The sequence below is a fragment of the Diabrotica undecimpunctata genome, chromosome 8 (genome assembly GCF_040954645.1).
Source record: "Diabrotica undecimpunctata isolate CICGRU chromosome 8, icDiaUnde3, whole genome shotgun sequence".
Classification (NCBI taxonomy): Eukaryota; Metazoa; Arthropoda; class Insecta; order Coleoptera; family Chrysomelidae; genus Diabrotica; species Diabrotica undecimpunctata.
Window position 1 is genome coordinate 31,087,790 of NC_092810.1, and position 14,803 is coordinate 31,102,592.

The following is a 14,803-nucleotide window of genomic DNA, read 5'->3' on the forward strand; positions in this document are numbered from 1 at the left end:
ATGTCCAAATGGATGCAATCATATGGAATATTCAGTGCTTCAGATATTCTTCTTCTTAAAGTGCCCTCTCCTCAATGGAGGTTGGCTACTACAATTTTAAAATCTTCTCTATCTTCAGCTGTTCTTATTAGCTGTTCAAAATTTAGCCCTGTCCATTGTCGGATGTTTCTGAGCCACGATAGTCTTTTCCTTCCTAGGCCTCTCTTTCCCTCGATTTTTCCTTTCACTATAAGTTGGGCATATTGGTACTTATTATTTCTCAGTATGTGGCCTAGGTATGATGTTTTTCTAACTTTTACTGTGTTAAAAAGTTCTCTTTCCTTGCCTATTCTATGCAGCACTTCTTCGTTTGAGGTATGCGATGTCCATGAAATTTTGAGCATTCTCCGGTAGATCCACATTTCAAAGGCCTCCAATTTATTAACGGTTGATGTTTTTAGGGTCCACGTTTCAACTGCATATAGAAGAGTCGACCAGACGTAGCATTTTGATAAACGTAGTCGAATTTCGAGTTTTATTCGAGAATCACAAAGCGTTCAGATATTCGTTTTATCCTAATTCTTCGATCCGATAAAATCACCTCATGAACTGCATCGATATTTACGAGGTAGACACAGAAACTGGTCTTCTCAATCGGTCTTCATCTTCAATGGAAAATTTATTTATTTTGAAATTTGTAATTCAATTTTTGACGGTTTCATACGAAGGACATTTATAGCCAAGGATATTAATAGTCTAAGATCCCACTGCAAAATTACTACTTTCATGATGTAGTTAAATAAAGTCACCTTTTTACATACATTTAAAATTAGGACAATACATTGATAATCGGTTGCCAGTCAAAAAGAGGCCGCATATAGTTATTCAATTAATAGTAATTAATTGTTGAACAAACATTTTATTTTGTACAGGTATGCATATTTTTTATAGCAAATTAAAGCAAATTTTTTTAATATGATATAACGTTGACACGTAACGACACTGGTTTGACAATGATGGCTAGTGTCAGATTATTCTGAACAAACTTTAAAGCGCGTTATACTGTTATTACGTTGATTAAAATAAAGTTTGTTTTTTAGAAAAATAAAAAGGTGTATTTTTAATTATATGTTTACAATGTGTATATTATTAATATTGGGTGCGTTTAGATGACCTCAGCGGCTGGAAAGCTGACTAAGCGGTAGCGTTCAGAAGCCTCCAACGCAAGCCGCTGTCAAATTTACTATCTATCTCTACGAACGAAGACACTAAAATCCACGAACTAGAGGAAGAACTGACTAAAATACAGTGGGATATTATCGGCATATCCGAAGTAAGAATCTGGCATAGATATCTGTTCCAGGGTACGTTTTTACTCCTTGCAATACATTTCTGTATCTCCGATTAACTGCCAGGTGTAGAGTCTCCTAGGTGGCAGTTTGTACCAGGTATTCGCAATAACTAATTTTTCTTCTTGACAGAACTAAATCTCCCATGATTATAAGTGTCTGGTTCTTCTTGATCAATTTCATTAACTCCTTAATCTCTCTGTACAATTGTTTTACTTCATTTTCAGGCTTGTCCAAGGTTGGTGCATAGATTTGTATAATGTTAAGGTCAACAGGATCGGCTTGGACTTGTAGTAGTGCTGCCCTATCTGAGTATGCCATGAAGTTCCTTACTGATTTGTTTGAGGCTGTGTTAACTAGAAATCCAACTCCGTTATAGTGATGGGGTAGGTTATTTCCTTAATAATATAGTGTCGCTTTTTCTTTAGTACATTTACCACTGTTAGGCCATCTGATTTCGCTAAGTCCTATGATGTCTAGGTCGCATCGTTCCATTTCTTGTATTATGTTGTCTAGTTTACCGGCGGTGTAAAGACTTTTAACGTTCCAAGTACCCAGTTTTAGCTTTGGAGTTTTTCTCACTTTCGGGTGGTTCCAAGTATTGTTTTTCTTCGCCGTAGATTCTTAGCACCCCTTGGCCACTTCAGGCCTGCTACAGACTAAGGGCCGTTGCTTGCAATGTCTTTTCCATCCTTATCTTTCTTGGGATATCCTTGGGGAACTTTAATACGGTGGTTTCCCATTGCCTTCCGTATTCTTATGCCGTTGACATCCTTTGTTCATCCGCCTTTTAGAGACAGTTTCCCCCCTAAGGACAAAAGAGTGTCCTTTCTCACGTATGCTGATCCGCCCTTTATCTAGAGACCGTTGGCAAGGTGAGTGGAATCGCTTATACCGGCGATCGTTCGGTCAAAATTGACTTTATATTAGCCCTAAAATCTGGGGTCGCCACTTCCGCCATTCTCGTCGTACCGAAGGTATCCTTCTCCGCCGTGATTGCCGTTGTGGTCTTCATCCGTAACCCTGGACAAGGAACAGTAAACCTAGTTCCCCGGATCAGGGACCACCTGGAATCTGTGGAGAGCAGGGACTGATTCATTTTCCCTGATAGGAAAGGTAATCTTGTCCAAGGTAATCCAAGGAGTTGGCCAGCTGGTCCAAACCAGTGGCATTATTCGCCAGCTCTCTTTTAGTTTATCTGATACCTTTTTTAACAGCTGGCAACCCTAATCTGCAACCAATCTTTCTCAGGTAACCTTATATCATCATATTAAAAAAAATAACTTTAATTTGATATAAGAACCATGCACATACGTCATGAGCAGCATATTCTACTTCAAAAATAAATAAACTAATTTTTTATTCAAAAATTAATTACCATTAAGTAACTATTTGCGACCACTTTTTGACTGGCCACCTATTATCAATGTATTCTCCTATTATATTACTATAAGCATGTTTTTGTAAATCTGCTTACCTTTTAACACCTTCAAATATAGCTACTTAATGATGCCTCAACACAATTTTTCAATTTCGGTCTCATTTTTTATTGTGCATCTCTGGTTTGACTTTTTGACATCATGTAACTTTACACAGATACGTTTAATAAGTCATTCTTCGTTGCTATGGTAACAATAAAGTATATTTATCCACGGAACCGTTATATGCTGACTGATCAGCACAGCACTGTGGTACCAACGTTGGTGGTACTTTTGGGCACTGCTTTGCACGAAAAAAAAAAAATCCAACAAACCCTAAAGAGTATGAAGACTCCTAAACAGGGACTCGATATCATATTCAAACCTTAATAAAGTACCCTACCCCTTTTTCTAATGATGAACACTGGCAGCAGCCGCTGTGCTGACTACATATCAATAGATCCTTGTATAGTAGTGACCATCGATATTAATATGTTAATATGTCTATGGTCTATGTCTATGGTAATAGCACAGTTTAATGCATAATTTAAGCAATATTCTGTGGTAATAGTGACATGAAAAGGGGGTTATACTGCAAATCGATTTGTAATTATTTTATAATAGAGACCAATCTTCTTCTTCTTTAAGTTCCATCTTCTATCGAAGGTTTGAAATCATCATAACTATGCGGACTCTTCACTACTGCATTCAAACCATTCCCTTAAGTTCTTAAGCCAGGATATTCTTCGTCTTCCCACATTTCGCTTTCCTCAGATTTTGCCTTGCATAATAAGTTGTAATAATGCATGTTTTTGCCCTCTCATCACATGTCCTAAGTACTCAAGTAACCAATCTTCATTATAGTTCAAAAATAAACTGTGCAAATTTTTAGCCCCACTGGTCAATATTTTCTGCTGCTACCAGTCAAAAAAATGCCACTTTTTCCACTTTATAAAGAAATTTGGATTTGTTCTTTTTGAATATGAAATAAACTTTCTAAATTTTTTCCTGCATATAGGTTTCATGAAAAACACTTTCATAAACACATTCTAAAAAATACTTAAGAGTGAAAATAAAAGATGGAGTAGGTATATTTTAATTCAAATTTCAACCATGTTTCGAACAGTTTTCTTTTATGTATTAAATACTGTAAAATTCATTTCACATCCAAATCGATTCTAAAACACCTCATTCTTCCTTTTAATATTTATTAAAATGGATCTACTAAAAAAACTCAAGAGATAGAGTAAGTGCCTTTGTGAATATAAGTATAAAAGCAATTGAATTAGCATTTAAACTTTTTTTGGTTGGTAGCAGCAGAAGATATTAACCGATAGGACTGAAATTTTGCACAGGTTATTTGTTTTCAATATAATAAAAATTGGTCTCTATTACAAATGGATTTGTAACATAAGCACTTTTTGAAAATGCTCTATTGTATAGTCTGAGTAATAACATTTTGTTTTAATTAAACACTTTTGAGAGACCTTATCAGTAAATCTCATTTTAAATAACTATAATAATTATCGACAATCCTCTCACAACAAAAGCTATTAAACTGTCTTGAAATAAATATATCATATAATGCAATGTGAAAAGTTTTCGACATACCATTGATGACGCAGCTACAAATGATATTGCTTTTATGTTTACATGCTTTTTGTGACAGTAAATATCAAATGTGAAATAATATTTATTCAATATCAAAATATCTGCAAAACGCTTTGGGTAACAGATTTTAATTTGCTCCTAAATCTTGACAAAGGCACATTTGAACAGTGTTTAGACTCAACTAAATAATGATACCAGATTTTCACTTTAGAGAGACTGATTATTAAAAAACATGGGTAAAAGTTTATTTAACTAAATGATTTGGTGGAGTACAATTTACATTGAAAAATAAATTCTTTTTTTATATAAAAAAAACTCATTTTTCACTACTAGTCCGAGAACTTTTCACATTGATGTTTGTACTTATTCTCTATCCTTTACTCCTTTTCTACCACTCATTAGCTGTATACTGTATGGATCCGAAAATGGTACCGTCATCAACTGAGATTAGTGTCCTACTACTTTAAGCATCTGGTTTCCCAAAAATATACTAAACAACTGCTCAAGACTCAATCTTCGATTCGTCAACAAGTAGGTAACTACAGGAAGCTAATTACAAGCTGGTATTACTTTGGAGGAATAGTACCACAAATACCAATTTTCTGATTTGCTACTAAGATGGCTTTATTCAGTACTGAATGTTACTAATTTATTTGTTAAAGGTTATATAAAATAAATTGATTGTATCACTGTCCATTATTTTCCTATCTATCCCTTTTAAATTCACACATGATTGCCTCACTATTGCCTTGTATATTCACCTCAGAAATTTCATGTTATATCACCAACTTTAAGAGATTAGGACTTTTGTGACCTTTCCAATCTTTTTTTTTAATACTTGCCCCAGATGGGTTTATTATCTAGAATGAGGCCTGTGTTCAGAATTATATGGATTTATTACTTCAGAACTACATTGGTAAAATAAATACTGTATAAAAAAAATCAACACTTTTAATGTCACTTTATATTTTAAAAGCTAAACTTATACATAAATTATTTTAATAAATCCCTTGCTCTATATGCTCCTTCCTCTTTTCTTTGCCTCTTAAAATGGCATGTTTAAAAACTTTACAATATAACTCGACAGCTGAAGGAGAATCGTCATTGCCAGGTACAGGGTAAGTTATTAAATTGGGATTACAATTAGAATCTACAACACCAATAGTGGTTATTAACATTTTAGCAGAATCTTTAACTGCAGTGTGTTCTACTAAGACATTGTTCAGTGTACTGAAGAAAATACATAGATCTGGTAGTCTAGTAATAGAACCGAACTGTTTTGTGGAATTTGTAAATATTCCTCCTCTCCAAAACCTTGTGTGTGCAAATTCTTTACATTCTAATGCTGTTCTCTCTACTAAGTGGGCATTCTGTGCTCCTTTGTAGAAAAATAGAATAACTCCATCTTTATAAGCTATATGGGCTGCGACATTCAATGCCCTCCTTAAATATTCAGCTGTTTGATCTAAATCGAAAATAATATGTCCCAATCTACTGCCATATATGTAGGGAAGCATTCTTTCATCTAAAGATCCATCTTTGTGGCCATAATGAACTCTTGCGTCAAACAAATCCTTAACAGTAAACAAATTGTGTACATTGAAATAATCTGGATATTTCAACACTTCTTCCCTCATACATTTTGTTGCTGAAACAAAATTTTAGGTGGGTTAAAGTAATTTTACAAGAGATTCAACTTACTATTTTCTTCCGGTACAATTTGTTGTTGTTTGACTTGCGTTGAGCTACAAAGTTTCCTTAAATTTACATACGTTGATTTTGGAATTCGATTTAACATTTTTTTTAACTTAAATAATAAATTTACTAAAAAAAAGAGGTTAAATGTGGTTAATTTTAATTGACTTGACTAATTTTGTGTACAGCCACCTTTTAGGTGGCTGTGGTACATCCCAAAATTTGTCCTTGAGGATAAACTTTCCTTCTTTTATAAGTATAGTATAATATTGAAGCAATTTCTGACTAAATTACATAAAGGAATAAAATATAAAGTTATAATTTATCAGTAAGTAGTAAAATAATAATTAAAAAGTGTTATAACAAGGAAAAGTAATTTTAACACGAGGTGTCAGTTTTATAATAAAAAAGAAGAACGTATTTCAGTATGTCAAGAGAAATGCGCTCAAAATTTTTGTTAATCAAAACATTACAAAAGAAGTCGTTGTTTATATGAGAGTTTTTCACAATGTCCGTTTTAAATTCTTGCATAATTAAACAACCATTCAAAATAATTGAGGTGCCCCTAGCCAAATTTTCTGAAGAGATCATCCCCCATCATCAAAATGTGTATGAACAATACAAAGGAACTATTAAAAAAGTAAGTACCATCATACTTAATCATTCCTGCACTCTTTTAAAATAGTGATAAGGCCAAAGATTATTCTCACATTAATAAATATTTATATGTTTAAATATAGAGTGTCATTTTGCAAAAAAAAACAAAGTAGATAAAATAATAATTAGTCAAATGATATATTACAGCTCTTAAAAATATAATTATTTTGATTTTTGTGTATACTTATACGGACTTGTAACTTATTCAGTTGTATTAAGATTACTTATACCTCTCAGAGCACTGTTATACAGAAGTCTCTCAGTACTCTTTTTCTTTCCTGTTAATTTGGTGCTGTGTGCATACAATTTTAAATTTGACTGTTTACAGCCTTTAGCAAGCCTTTGTACCCTTCATTTAAATTTTTATTTGCTACTATTTTAATGGTGTCTCAAAAATTGAGTTTTTCAACAATCAACACTGTTTTCTTAGGTTTGTTTTTGTTATTTGAATAAAAGCAACCAGTATAGATGAATATATTCATATATTCATTAATAAAAGTAAATTTTTCTCATTAGAAGAAGAACCTGGTTAAATATATACTCTGGAGTAGATACTATTTCAAAAATATTGGAGCTAACCCTAATAAAAACCATTTTCTTTAAAGGAAAAAGAGACTTTGAGCATGTGGTCTTTTAGCTAGAGGCTCTTGTCAGGCTGTCATAAATCATGTACTTAAATCTTGAGAGGGTTCTAGGGTTTATTTTTTAACTCATATTATTAGATTAATATGCTAGATTATACATATCTAAAAAGTGTCAAAATTTTTCATTTATTTAAAGTTGAATGATGAAATATGCTTCAATTAAAGCCAGCAATTTTTTGTGGGGACAGATGTTCCATCAGACCATAATCTTTTACTAGGACGTTTCAAACTCCACATGAAAAAAGTCCATAAAAGAAAAGCACAAAAATGTCCGGACATCCAGAAGTTGAAAGATAAAACCACAAGAGAAGTCAAAGAGGAGATCAACAACAAAATAAACAGCATGGTAATCTCAGATATTAATCAAGAAAACATAAGTGTGGATGATATGTGGAATAAAATCAAAAATATCTGTAATCCAGTGGTAGATAATAAACCAGAAAACAATATAAAGAAACAGCCATGGAGGAGACAAGAAATATTAGAGCTAATGGAAGAACGAAGAAAATACAGAAATAAGAATGAGGCTAATAAGAATCATGGCTACAAGATCAATACATAGAAATAGAATCCCTAGAACAGAAGCATGACACTTTTAACCTACATAAAAAGATTAAAAACTTAACAGGAAGAAACGGGTCACAAAGTCATATCTTAATACTAGACGAGCACAACAATCTGCTCTACGAAAATGGGAGAATACTTGAGAGATGGTGGCAATACATGGAAGAATTATTCAAGGAAGAGCAAGAGACAGAAGTCAGTGTTTCTGGATGTTCGGGACCAGAAATAACGATCAGTAAAGTAACATGCAATAAAAAGACTAAAAACCAACAAAGCACCTGGACCTGATAACATACAAGCTGAAATATTGAAACTATTTGAAAACAACCAACTCAAACTCTTAACGAGTCTACTGAACAAAATCTATGAAACTGCAGAATTTTCTACAGATTGGCTAGTTTCCACCTTCATTCCTCTCCCCAAAAAGGCAAATGCCACCAGATGCTCTGATTACAGAACTTTAAGCTTAATGAGCCATGCACTCAAAATCCTTTTTTCTGTTATTCACTCTCACATATATAAAAAACTTGAAGAAAACATTAGCAGTGTTCAGTTTGGGTTTAGAAGCGGACTGAGAACGCGAGGGGCCCTATTTTCCATACAAGTATTGATACAAAGAGCTCGAGACGTAAATTGCGAAGTCTACGCATGCTTATAGACTTTGAAAAAGCATTTTACAAGGTGCAACATCCAAAATTATTTCAGATACTGAAAGAATCTAGTATTGATGACAAAAATTTGCGCCTAATTAAAAGTTTATACTTACAGCAAAGGGCAACTGTACGAGTAGACAACGAAACCTTACAAGAATTCACGATAAAACGGGGAGTATGTCAGGGCTGCATTTTATCACCGACGTTGTTTAATACTTACTCGGAAATGCTGTTCAGGGTAGCTACAGATGGTTTAAGAGAAGGTATAAAAATCAATGGTGAAATCATAAATAATTTAAAATATGCGGACGATACGGTTCTGATTGCTGATAATGCGGAGGATCTTCAAATATTATTTGACAGTGTAGTGGAAGCCTGTGACAGATACGGCATGAAATTAATGCATGCAGCCTAAATAAGGAATGGGACCACTCACAGGAAATAAGATGTTGTATAGAAAAGGTGAGAGCTATCTTCAATCGCCTCAGGAAGATTTTATGTAATGAACATTGACCAATGTAATGTAATGAATGAATGAATGACAATGTAATGAACATTATGAACATTGATATAAGAACAAGAGTCTTGAGATGCTATGTATATTCTACCCTTTTATATGGAGTCGAAGCCGGGACCTTGACAGAGGCAACATCCAAATGATTAGAAGCCTTCGAAATGTGGTGCTACCGCCCCATGCTCAGAATTTCCTATATCCATCATGTTACAAACAACACCGTGATCCAATGTATGAATAAAGATCTGGAAATTATGCGTATAGTGAAAATCAGAAAGATGACATACTTAGGGCATGTGATGCGCAATGAGAAGTATCAACTAATTTTACAAGGCAAGATAGAAGGCAAAAGATCTCAAGGGCGCAGAAGGACATCGTGGTTGAAGAACATCAGACAGTGGGCAGGAATGACTACCATGCATCTATTTAGAGCAGCTGTCAACAAAGTTGTATGGACCAACGTGATTGCCAACATCCACAGAGGATAGGCACCAAAAGAAAAAGAATTTTTTGTGCTTCTAATACTCTAAGTTAAATCCATTAAATGTAACATATGGATGTTTTTTTTCTATTATATTATTTTCTTCACATTTTATTTAGATATTTTGAAGTCAGAATTAATGTTCGATAATTAGGTGGCTGCAGCTTCAGAATATAAGCAATCAATTGGAGTATATCTTAAAGCCCCTACACATAGCCTCAAATACTTTTTTACCATAATATATTTTATATTAATATTATTATTAATATTTCTGAAGTGGAAATAAAAACACCAAAATAAACATAATTTAAAATGAAATTTTAAAATTTTTGAGCCTAACACAGAATTTTAAGACCTATTTTATTTTTTTTCAATGTTACATGTAAAGATAATTTGAATAAAGAATTATTTTGCAATTTATTCTCCTCCAGTGTCCTTATCACAAAAAAAGAACTGTTATTCTATATAATATTTATACAATTTATTTTGTAGCTTATGTCAGCAAGTGATCATGCTCACTTGAAGAAAGAAATCAAAGAGAAAAAGAGAAATGTTAGACAATTGAGAGATCTTATGTACGAATTAGACACGTTAAGGACACAAGTAGAGGATGAAGACTTAGATAAATTTGATATGAAGACATTATCATTAAGAAAAATTATTTTAAATTTAATTAGCGGATATTCAGGTAAGTTAGAAGGGTAATACAGTGATTCTATGTTTTTATTTTCAGGCAGTTTTTTTTCTGTCTATTCTTATCTTTAATCCTATTTTGTTCTACTCTACAACTAGGTCAAGTGCTGCTTTACCTCCCTTGAATGTTGTAGTCTAAAAATATTCACTGAAAATCTTCTCCCTTGAAAACTAAATTGACCTGCCTTTCGAGATTATCCATATTATTTACGGGAATGAAAATATTAACTGCGAAAAAAGTGTCACTCTGTATCTTATTTGATATTTTCTAGAGTTAGAAAAGGCAGTTAATCAAATCATATCTAGTCAATCAAGTGAAGAATCAGAAAAAGAAAATGCAGGACCTTTCGATGGAGCTTCCCAGATACAGATCCAAGAAAATATGGATGAACTTAGGTTGAAACAGAAAGCAGAACAGATGAATAGAGTGGAAAGTATCAACAAAGATGTTGAAGACCTGCATGAAATTTACAAAAATCTCAACGAAATGGTAGATAATCAAGCTGATCTTGTTAATCAGATCGCTAATGATGTGGACAGTGCACAGGAAAACGTGGAATCTGGATCGAAAGAGTTAGCCAAAGCCCACAAGTAAGTTTTTGTTACAATTCAGTTTTTCATACTATGTAGTACTAAGTCATTCTAAATTTATCATCAGCTCAACAATTATTTGTGTTCTTTTTCCTTCTTTAGCTGCCTATACTTTTTTCAGCTTTTCATCAAACCATGGTTATTTAGTTTTTTTTTACCTTTTTCTGTATGCCAATTTTTCTGTTTACATGTTTTTGTTGCTTTTTCAGTTTTCTTTTTATACTTTCTGTATATTATTTGCTCTTTTTTTTATTTTGTTTTATTTTTCATTTATGGAAGCCTTTTTTGATGTATGAGATTCTTTCTCTTTTACTTACTACCACCAGGTAGTGATCTGAGTTTACATCTGCTACTCAAAGCATTATATCTATTATTTCTCTTACACAGTGCAAGATTGCATGAATGTCTGCCTATGTTTGAATTTTCACTATTACTAAATATTCCTGTACCCAATCCTTTTGCAGTTTAATACTCATCTGGGTACCAGGTGTAACCCTGCAGTCTGGGAATAATGTTTCCTCTGTCCTATCCCTCTCCGCTAAAGAAAGTACTTTAGGCCTGTATTTGGGTCAGTAGTTATCATCCTTCATTTATGTTGATATATGTTATATATTATGTTGTTGATATATGGGTACAATAGAATTTCTTAGAATAGTATCTAGTTTTATTACAAATTTTCAATCCCATTGCTAAAATTCATCATAAACTTAAGCTAAAACAAAACAAATATCATAACATGTCATATTTTACCTGTAGTTCAAAAAATATTAAGTTATAAAATTTGATAATGACAATTTCAAACATCAATATCTTTAATATTGTTCTGAAGCTATTTTCTTGTGGCATTTTAAATTAATTACTATTTAAATGGGAATAAGCCACAATTAAAGGTTAAAATACGTTTATTGACGTTTCAATTTCCACTTCGGAAATCGTTCTCAAAATACAAACATTAATAAATTAATTAAATAATTTACTAATGTTTGTATTTTGAGAACGATTTCCGAAGTGGAAATTGAAACGTCAATAAACGTATTTTAACCTTTAATTGTGGCTTATTCCCATTTAAATAGTAATCAATATCTTTGTTTGATATTCATAAAAGACGAAGACCAAGAGTATATACAACAAAATAAATGTTATAAGAGATATCTAAATATTTTTTTTGCAACAGTGCTTATTTGCAGAACTTCAGAACGATTGCACCAAATTAGATAATTCTTTTTTTGTTGTATTTGTTATTATCGGAGATGGTTTGCAACAGTTGAATGAACGGAGATGAAAACAGTTTTTCTGTCATTTTAAATCGCAATATAACTAAGTAACAGACGGCGCCATACTATGACTAACAAAGGAAGCATCGATTAATAAAATAAATGTCAGTATTGATAGATTGACATAATGACATAGCTGTAAGTATTTGGTATTGCGGCTCCAAATAATAACAATGAAGTTTCAACATATCAGATGAAAATTATGACAATGACGTTATTCCTCAATTAATTGCAGTGGACAAACTGAACGCATGCCTAACATCATCCAATTTGTGGCGGCAAGTAAAGTCGCTATTAACAGCTCGACCTGATTTATTTCATTAGCCAGAGATTTTTGTTACTTCAGACTCGAAACAGGAGCTTATTGCACTTTGATACATTATTTAATTTTGAGGCGATACGAAGTTTGGCGGGTTAGCTAGTATTAAATAAATCATTTGCATATAACTCCATGGAATATATGACATGCAACGATAATTATTTTGTTATTACTGCATCAACTAATCTCCACTTCCATTAACACACTAAATCATAACCTCTGGGTTAAATCTAACCCTGACGAGAGGCTTTTTAAATTTGTAGATTAAAAGCAGTGGCGTATCCAGTTACAGGGGCGTTTCTAGGTGGCATGATTGGTGGGCCCATTGGCCTCGTCGCAGGTCTCAAGATAGGCGGCGTAGCTGCAGTGACATGCGCAATAGCTGGCTACACTGGTGGTAGGTGGTTCAAAAAGAAGAATCTCGAAGAGATCGTACAAGAAACCGAGCCAGTGACGGAACAAGACGGCGAGGGTGATAAAAAGGACATTTGACGGTGTTATTTATGTTAGGTTTTTATTTATTTTGTATTTGGCGAAGGTTTTATATGAAATATGCGTAGGAAAATGACTGAATCATGTTATATCGATGCTTTTAGCATTTTGCGACAGTGTTCTGAGGTTGACTTTTAAGCATGAAATATTGTATTATATAGGTGTATATAAAAACAATGTTTTGCTTTATAATATAAAGATTATTAGTTAAATTTATTTCGAGTACTTGTTCCTTACAAATTGTTTTTTTGCCCTTCCATTTCTCTTACTATTCCTTATAACATTATGTTCTGATCATTTGATATCCTTTTTCATGTGAAAAATTGAACACATTTTTTTCTCATTGTCCGTTTGGTGTTTTATAGCGAAGACCAAATGCTTATACAATTTGCCTTAAAAATGCTTAAATAACACAAAAAAGGAGATTTCTAAACTGTAGATTATTTCTAACATGACATCAAAAATTTTGAATTCCTAATAAGTTTCTCATTACTGTTTTTTCCCTTGTCTATTTAACATTTCCAGTAGCAGATTACTTAACTCTTAACCATTTTAATTGTACACGTAACCCTAATTCTTACAGCCGCAGTAATATTTTTTATATAAGTACATGTATTGACTTTTAGATGTCATCAGTCATATTATTTTTAATATTTTTTTCCGTGCATGGAATTACCGGATATAGCGATTGCAGAAGCTACATTTTTTCATTAATAAACGAAATCTGATTTTTACTTGTCTTATGTTCGTTTTTAGTGATACTAAAAATATATATAAATTGTTCCTTTGTGCCCCTTCCTTTAATATAATAAGTAAATGTAAACATATAATATACCATCACTTAACTAGTTTTATTATTAAATGCATATTCTGACTTAATGGTGTAGTAAGAACGATTCGTTGGAGACGAAAAGTAATATTTGTAATATAAGATATGTATATATAGGTACACATAAATTTTGTACTAAATAATACCTTTCTGACTACGCCACTGCGTGACTTTATTTTTTTAATGTATAATTTTATATAAGGCCTTTTTACTGCTAATATTTAGTGGTAACGTTCTTTTATTTATGGGTTAGTTTAGATATATAGCTGTAATTATTCAAAATAAACTGTTTCAAAAATTCTCTGTTCAAGTATTATATAAGTTCATACAATTATTTTTTCTTGATTTATGAACCGGGAGTGTAGAACAATAAGGAACATTGGTTGAATAAGAAGGTTTCTGATTCAGGAAATAAAGTCGACTTTACACTACATGATTTTGTCATAAGCACTGTCATGCGGCTCGTCATAGCTTGTCACAGGAGAATAGGACGGTAAATAGGAATAGGACTACCTATTCCACATGATAAAATCATATGATTTTCGGTAATAATACCGGTAACACCAACATATTTAAATATCGCGCCTTATTCTTATGTCAATTCAGCGACATTTCCTTACCGATAGACAACATCCTTTATTTATTTATTTATGTTTTGTTTGTTGCATTGCTATTGAGCCTATTGTCTAATCTGTGCTATTGTGTCGTATTTTTCTTTTATTATTTATTTAGTTTATTTTATTCTTAGTTTAGTATTTTATAGTCTTCTTAGTCATAATTTTAGTTTAGTTTCTTTATTAATAATTTTTAATTTGGTATAATATAGACACTAAATTTGATATGCCCTGTCCACTATTTCTTCGTAAGAGCCACCTGCGAGCCCAAAGGCGTCTGATCTTTTTCTTATTATTAGCTGTAAATGCAAGCAAAGATGTATTTTCCAACCTAATAGTTATTAATACTGTGTCTTATATCTCTATGACCATAAACATAAAGAAAAATCAATAAAACCTCATTTTCACTTATATCATAAGTCATTA

At 32.5% G+C, this 14,803-nt stretch overlaps 3 protein-coding genes across 5 annotated transcripts in view; 2 read left to right on the forward strand and 1 right to left on the reverse strand.

The window, feature by feature from the left end:
• LOC140447389 (dehydrogenase/reductase SDR family member 7-like) overlaps window positions 1-5,156 on the forward strand; it is a 39,909-nt gene extending 34,753 nt beyond the window's left edge. The window contains exon 8 of one of the 2 annotated variants that reach the window (XR_011951592.1): window positions 4,760-4,883. Coding sequence is in view for 1 of the 2 variants with exons in the window: in XM_072540005.1 (XP_072396106.1) it covers window positions 4,760-4,963 (204 nt within the window). In the remaining variant the exon portion in view is untranslated. Of the gene's footprint in view, window positions 1-4,759 lie in introns of both variants that reach the window. The other variant, XM_072540005.1, reaches the window with a different exon arrangement.
• Window positions 5,157-5,294: 138 nt separating this feature from the next.
• LOC140447391 (small ribosomal subunit protein uS2m-like) lies at window positions 5,295-6,229 on the reverse strand. Its single transcript, XM_072540009.1, has 2 exons — window positions 6,059-6,229; window positions 5,295-6,005 (listed from the first exon to the last, which is right to left on the reverse strand). The coding sequence occupies exons 1-2, from the start codon at window positions 6,153-6,155 to the stop codon at window positions 5,356-5,358; spliced, it is 747 nt and encodes a 248-aa protein (XP_072396110.1). The 5' UTR covers window positions 6,156-6,229; the 3' UTR covers window positions 5,295-5,355.
• Window positions 6,230-6,453: 224 nt separating this feature from the next.
• LOC140447390 (uncharacterized) lies at window positions 6,454-14,064 on the forward strand. 2 transcript variants are annotated; one of them, XM_072540008.1, is made up of 4 exons: window positions 6,454-6,692; window positions 10,058-10,253; window positions 10,531-10,849; window positions 12,729-14,064. In XM_072540008.1, exons 1-4 carry the CDS (start codon window positions 6,561-6,563, stop codon window positions 12,841-12,843), a joined length of 762 nt encoding a protein of 253 aa, XP_072396109.1. In that variant the 5' UTR covers window positions 6,454-6,560; the 3' UTR covers window positions 12,844-14,064. The 2 variants fall into 2 exon arrangements, with proteins under 2 accessions (XP_072396109.1, XP_072396108.1); XM_072540007.1 differs by having other exon boundaries at window positions 6,463-6,692; window positions 12,706-14,064.
• The last annotated feature ends 739 nt before the right edge of the window (window positions 14,065-14,803 follow it).

Coding starts and splice junctions, on each gene's coding strand:
- LOC140447390 (XM_072540007.1), top strand. CDS start 6,561: ATGTCCGTTTTAAATTCTTGCATAATTAAACAACCATTCAAAATAATT. Junction 6,693..10,057: donor ACAAAGGAACTATTAAAAAA/GTAAGTACCATC, acceptor TTTATTTTGTAG/CTTATGTCAGCAAGTGATCA. Junction 10,850..12,705: donor GAGTTAGCCAAAGCCCACAA/GTAAGTTTTTGT, acceptor TTAAATTTGTAG/ATTAAAAGCAGTGGCGTATC.
- LOC140447391 (XM_072540009.1), bottom strand. CDS start 6,155: ATGTTAAATCGAATTCCAAAATCAACGTATGTAAATTTAAGGAAACTT. Junction 6,006..6,058: donor AATTGTACCGGAAGAAAATA/GTAAGTTGAATC, acceptor ATTTTGTTTCAG/CAACAAAATGTATGAGGGAA.